General features: G+C 52.7%; 1 protein-coding gene across 1 annotated transcript; it reads right to left on the bottom strand.

Moving 5' to 3' along the window:
- Positions 1–1,117: 1,117 nt before the first annotated feature.
- Positions 1,118–6,187, bottom strand: LOC143836299 (uncharacterized). Its single transcript, XM_077335447.1, has 2 exons — positions 4,315–6,187; positions 1,118–1,201 (listed from the first exon to the last, which is right to left on the bottom strand). The coding sequence occupies exon 1, from the start codon at positions 6,114–6,116 to the stop codon at positions 4,356–4,358; it is 1,761 nt and encodes a 586-aa protein (XP_077191562.1). The 5' UTR covers positions 6,117–6,187; the 3' UTR covers positions 1,118–1,201; positions 4,315–4,355.
- Positions 6,188–6,727: the final 540 nt, after the last annotated feature.

Raw genomic sequence — 6,727 nt, 5'->3', positions numbered from 1 at the left:
GCTCTCTGGAAATCTCATACAGGATCAGCCGTTCTGTCTTTATTGGTCGCTGATGATTCTCTTCCCATCTAGTTCATTCGACATCCTTAGGGCTTCAACCATGGCTCCTCATTATTCTCTCTTTACACATTGATACTGATGGATGTCTTCACATTCTTTGATTTTCAGTATTGCCTATATGTTGATGACACTGAAGTACACATTCCTACCACAGGATGGATTTTTACTCCCCATCCGTTTCCCATAACTTTCCTGTAACTGATATTTCTGACTGCATATCTTAGCCTTCCAGTCAGTTCAGTTAGTTTTATTACGGTCATAGACCAGCATAAGATGATACGGTAACATCCACTAAAACCAGGAATTAAAACATCTTAAAAGATAGCAATAGAAAATAGAAAAGGTAGATAAACACAGCTGTCCAGATTCATTTAAAACAGACCATTCTATTACGAATTTTGATCGCTGCTGCGCAGAACTTGGCAACTATATTGTCAGACGCACAGGAAACTCACAACAAAACTTATTCAAAAAGAAAATAGTTTTATTGATTAGCACTATACGCATTGGACTGAAAGTCAAATCTGACTCGAAGCCAGATTTGCCTCAGCTTATCAATACATTTCTCCCGCCCAAAACTTGACAGTTCCCAAGGAGGGGGGTTAGTGAGGAAAGACATATGTGAAACAACAACAGGATTCCAAACTCCCATCCTTGAGAGAATTGACAACAACCCTGTGTGCCCATAACAAGATAAGGTTAGAATAACATCACCATTCTATTTTATTGCTACAAACTACAAGGCCGGGGCTAGCAGGCGCCAGGTTCAATTAAGCAGTATAACTGACATGGAGGAACTCAGGCTAATTTATGACAGAGATTCTACAATCCTGACATCCCTCCGCATTAAAACTAACTTCACTCCCCCATCTAGCCGGCATCTACCGGGCGAGGACAATCAGGAAATGCTCGATGGAAAGCCCGGAGAAGGCGGGGTGCCTTCACATTCCCTGCCTCCACCCACTCTTTGTCCCCCGAGGGGAAATCTTTCCAATCGACCAGATATTGAAGGCGACCCTTGTGCAAACGAGAGTCTAAAATTTGGTTGACTTCATAGTGGGTGTCTTTGTCGATGTAAATTGGCACAGGCTGGTCTGGAGGAGGGTGCCACTCGTCTGGGACCGGAGCTCTCCGCAGCAGGCTGGAATGAAAAACCGGATGCACATTCCTATAAGTCTTTGGTAAAGCTAGCTCAACAGTCACAGTATTAATCAGTTTTATCACTTTAAATGGCCCCACGTATTTAGGGCCAAGTTTCTTTGATTTCTGCTGGCACCTCAGGTTCTTAGTAGACAAATAGGCCAGGTCTCCCACTTTCCAATCAGGTGCAGGTACCCTTTTCTTATCCGCTTGAGCTTTATAGGCTTGTTTTGCCTCCTTGAGGCTAGCTACAATTTCTGGCCAACCTGTACTGATGGTGGATGCCCATTTATTTATGTCAGGAGCCTCAGTGGAGCTGAGCTCCCAGGTGGGGGCTGTTGCTAAATCAGTCCCATACACTACTTTGAAAGGTGATACCCCAGTTGAGGCGTGAACCCCATTGTTGTAGGCAAATTCAGCCATCGGTAATAAAGAGACCCAATTGTCCTGCTGGTGATTGATGAAACAACGTAAGTACTGTTCCAGGATTTGGTTTACCCTTTCGGTCTGGCCATTTGATTCAGGGTGATAGCCCGAAGTGAGGGCTTGCTCCACCCCCAAAAGTCTCAGGAGTTCCCTCCAAAACTTAGAAACGAACTGGGGGCCCCGATCCGTCAGGACACGTGTCGGGATCCCGTGCAGACGTACCACGTGTTCAATGAAAAGAGAAGCCAATTTTGGTGCTGAAGGCACTCCCGTGCAGGGAATGAAGTGAGCCTGTTTTGAAAAAGCATCCACTACCACCCATATAACGGTGTTCCCATGGCTGGGAGGGAGGTCCGTAATAAAGTCCATAGTGACATCTGTCCATGGACGAGAGGGGGTGGGCTGTGGTTGCAATAGCCCCTTTTTCTTGCCTCCAACCGGTTTTGAGGCAATACAAATAGGGCATCCCTGCACATATTTCTCCACATCTTTGCGCAGGGACGGCCACCAATACTGTCTCCTGACTAGGTGCAGAGTTTTCACAAAACCAAAGTGTCCAGCAGTTTTTGCGTCGTGGCAAAGTTTCAAAACTTTTCCCCTGGCCGCAACAGGAACAAAGAGTCTCTCGCCCTTAAAAAAGAGCCCCCCCTTCTCAGTCAGATCAGGGCGGAGGGAGCCAAACTCCGGATCTTGTGACATCTCCTTCTGGACCCAGCCCCCTGGGATGGGCGTATCAGTCTTTACGTGGCTGCGCGTCACGGCGGCCATCCCTAGTTGGGCGGGGGTGAAAACGGTGTCCACCAATGGGTCTCGTTTGCTGTTGTACTGGGGCAGGCGTGATAATGCATCTGCCAAAAAGTTCATTTTACCCGGCAGATGCTTTAGGGAGAAGTTGAAACGGGCGAAAAACTCTGCCCATCTCATTTGCTTGGCGGAAAGCGATCGGGGCTGCTTGAGTGCCTGAAGGTTTTTATGATCCGTCCAGACTACAAATGGGATCGCGGACCCTTCTAGCCAATGCCTCCAGGTGGAAAGGGCCAATTTTACTGCAGCCGCCTCTTTTTCCCAAATTGCCCAATTTCGCTCTGCCCCCGAGAATTTCTTTGACAGATAGGCCAGCGGGTGTAATTTTCCGTCCTCCCCCTCTTGGAGGATCACGGCCCCCATTGCTACGTCCGAGGAGTCTACTTGTACGGTAAATTGCTTAGAAGGGTCAGCATGGGCCAGTACTGGTTCGGACGTAAACAACAACTTTAGTTTGTCGAATGCGTTTTGACAGGGGGGAGTCCACAGAAGGGGCGTCCCCGGGCGGCTCGCCGTTTTTCCCCCTTGTTTGGTTTTCAACAAGTCAGTGAGGGGCAACGCCACTTTGGCAAAATTGGGGATGAAAGTCCTGTAAAAATTAGCGAACCCTAAGAAGCTTTGCAGTTGCCTCCTGGTGCGGGGAGGTTCCCAAGCCAGCAAGTCACGCACCTTGCCAGGGTCCATCTCAATCCCCGCTTGGGAGACACGGAACCCCAGAAACTCCACCGCATCGCGGTGGAACTCACATTTAGACAGTTTAGCAAACAATTGGTGCTTCCGCAAGCGGTTGAGCACTTCGCGTACCAGATCAGCATGACTCTCAACATTCTCAGAATACACAAGAATATCATCAATGTAAACCAACACCCCTTGGTACAATAAATCATGCATAATTTCATTAATCATATTCATGAACACGCCCGGAGCGCCGGCGAGGCCGAACGGCATTACGGTGTACTCAAATTGCCCCAGGGGGGTGTTAAAAGCCGTTAGATATTCGTGCCCCTTCTTGATCCGAACTCGGTAATAGGCTTCCCTCAAATCCAATTTCGTAAAAATTCGTGCCTTCCCCAAGTGGCCCAACAAGTCTTTTATCAGGGGGAGCGGGTAGGCATTGCAGGTGGAGACCGCGTTCAACCCACGGTAGTCAGTACACAAACGTAGCGAACCGTCCTTCTTTTTTACAAAAAGGACCGGGGCCGCCAATGAAGATGTGGCCGGTCTAATAAAACCCCTCGCCAAGTTCTTATCCAAAAATTCCCTAAGCTCCGCCATTTCCCGGGGGCTCATGGAATAAAGTTTGGCTTTGGGGAGTGGTTCCCCTTTCTTTAATTCAATGGCACAGTCAGTTTTACGGTGGGGGGGCAGTTGGTTGCACTCTACCTCCGCGAACACATCCGCAAAGTCCCGATACTCAGGAGGGAGCGCTGCCCCCCCTGGTCCCAAAGCGGCCACAACCCCCGTCAGTGGGGAATCCCGCGGTCGAGCGTGCTGCTCGCAGGCGGGAGAGGTAAAGTCCACAGTCCCTTCTTTCCACTTCACTAGGGGGTCATGTTCCTTCAGCCAATCCAACCCTAACACACAAGGGAAGGCAGAATGAGGGGCTACCAAAGGCTGGATTTGCTCCCAATGTTTTTTTATGTCCAAGTCCATTGGGCGCGTTTTCGCCGTGGCCTCCCCTCCGGGAGCACATTTCCCATCCAATTGGGTGATGGGCAAGGGTTCCCTCAGCGGCACCTTTCCCACCCCCAAAGTCTCGGCCAGTGCCGGGCTCACTAGGGATTGGGTGCACCCTGAGTCCACGATACACCGGACTCCCACTGTTTTCCCCGACTTGGGGTTGGAGAGCTTGGCAGGTAGGAGTAGTAAGGGGGAATCACTCACCACGCGTTTGCCCCTGTTGGCGGCCTGCTGGCGGGGCGCCTTTACAGCAGACCGTCCTCGTTTCCCGACTGCTCCTCGGCTTGATCCTCGTCCTCCAGCCCGCTTCCCTCCTCCGAGTCGTCCACTGCTGGCACGGCAGCCACTGGCACCAGGAGAGACTTGGCACTTTTCTTGGGAGTGGTTTTCTTGGCGGGCTGGGCTTTCGGTGGGGCGCTGCTCACGGCCCTCGGGGTCGCTGTTGCTTTTGTGGGGCAGTTTGCGAGAAAGTGCCCCGCTTGGCCACAACCCAAGCACAGCCCTTTTTCCATGCGCCGGGTGCGCTCAGACGGCTCCAACTTGGCTCGGGGCTTGGTTTTCGCCGGGGTGGAAGTTTTCGCCACGGTTTTGCCTGCCAGGACTTGTACCATCGAAGCTCGCTCCAATCGATTTTCCATCTCCCCAGCCAATTGGACCCACCCTTCGACTGTAAGCGGGTCTTCCAGGAGGAGGCATTTGTCTGCCAGAGTAGGATTGAGGCCCCCCACAAACGACAGCACGCGTTGGGGCTCCGTCCAGTCCGGCACCGAGGAAGCCAGCTCTTTAAACTCCCTGGCGTACTCGACCACTGACAACTTCCCTTGCCGGTGAGCCCTGAGTTTCTTCTCCGCGGTCTCTCGCTCGAACGGTTCCACGTACATCTGGCGCAGGGCTCTCATGAAATGGTTGTAGTCACGAATGGCTTGGGGGTGATAGCGGTACAAGTCCACAAACCACTTGGCTGCTTTGCCTTCTAGGGCTTGGCCCACGAAACGCACTTTCTCAGCGTCGTCCTGGAAAGTGAACCCCATTTCCATCATGTAGGCCTGGAGGTGCACCAGAAACGTAGGAAAATCGGAGGGGTCTCCGGAAAACTTAGCCTTGAATTTATAGGTGCTCCGCATCTCCACACCCCGGAGGTGGGCTGGTAGGCGCCCCGGGCCCCAATCCGCCGGTGCCGGGGCCGGTACTGGGGGTCTTGCACCGCGGCCGATGCCTCGTCCTCTCCCCGCCGCCACTCTTGCTCGTTCCGCTGCCCGGGCCGCCTCCGCTGCTCGCGCTGCCGCTCGCGCCGCTTCGCGCGCCGCTGCTGCCGCCGCCGCCTCGGCTCCCGCAACGTCCGCCGCCGCCGCCGCTGCTGCCGCCGCCGCTGCGTCCTCGCCTCCGTCCGCGCCGTCTCCTCCGGCTCCATCGCCGCCCGCGCCGCCTTCGTCCTCTCGCTCCTCGCCCTCGCCTTCTTGTTCTCGTTGCGCTCTCGCTCGAGCCTCTGCCTCCGCCTCGATTTCCAGCTGCGCCCTGGCCCTGGCCAACGCCTCAGCATCCGCTGCCGCTTGCGTGTCCGCCATGCCGTGCTCCCGCAGTGCAAGCCCACCACTCACTCGTCGCAGGCTGGTATCGTGCGCACCACCACCGAGCACTTCCTTCAGCAGGCGTTGCGTTCGGCGCTTCTCCTCCGGATCCAACCGACCCGAAAGATCCTGCAGCCAGTTAGTCACCCTGTCCAGCTTGTACTGCAAGTCCTGTGTCTCACCCACAGGCTCCAGCGCGTAGCTAGGCAGTCCCAGGTGCTCCGGCCACCTCTCGTCCCCAGTAGGGCGGTCGTATTTAGACAATCGCCTGCGCTGGGTGACGTGTCGTTCCAAAAATTCCTCGGGCCCCGGGGTTGTCCCCGAGATTGCCCGCATCATGCCCGAGCTGTGCGGGCCGGCACTCGCGCCGTCGCCCTGGGAGAGGTCCCAATCCAGGCCCTCTCCCTGCTCAGAAAAAGTATGTCCCTCGCCCTGCATTTTGCAGGTGAAAGGAGTTGTGAGATTTGACTTGATGTCAGACGCACAGGAAACTCACAACAAAACTTATTCAAAAAGAAAATAGTTTTATTGATTAGCACTATACGCATTGGACTGAAAGTCAAATCTGACTCGAAGCCAGATTTGCCTCAGCTTATCAATACATTTCTCCCGCCCAAAACTTGACAGTTCCCAAGGAGGGGGGTTAGTGAGGAAAGACATATGTGAAACAACAACAGGATTCCAAACTCCCATCCTTGAGAGAATTGACAACAACCCTGTGTGCCCATAACAAGATAAGGTTAGAATAACATCACCATTCTATTTTATTGCTACAAACTACAAGGCCGGGGCTAGCAGGCGCCAGGTTCAATTAAGCAGTATAACTGACATGGAGGAACTCAGGCTAATTTATGACAGAGATTCTACAATCCTGAGTTGTGTTATTTTCTATATCTGCAAGCAGCAGAGAAATGTAAAATTCTCCTGAGTGCCCTGGGAATCTGCCTAGTAATGGAAGAAGTAGCCTTCCAGTCTGTCAAAACCACATCATTCTGCATCTAATTGATGATATTACCATTCACCTTGGGTTTATCCATTGATTCATCATT

The sequence above is a fragment of the Paroedura picta genome, chromosome 4 (genome assembly GCF_049243985.1).
Source record: "Paroedura picta isolate Pp20150507F chromosome 4, Ppicta_v3.0, whole genome shotgun sequence".
In the NCBI taxonomy this organism is placed as follows: domain Eukaryota; kingdom Metazoa; phylum Chordata; class Lepidosauria; order Squamata; family Gekkonidae; genus Paroedura; species Paroedura picta.
Note: the sequence above shows the minus strand (reverse complement) of the source record. Positions and strands in the feature narration are given on the sequence as shown.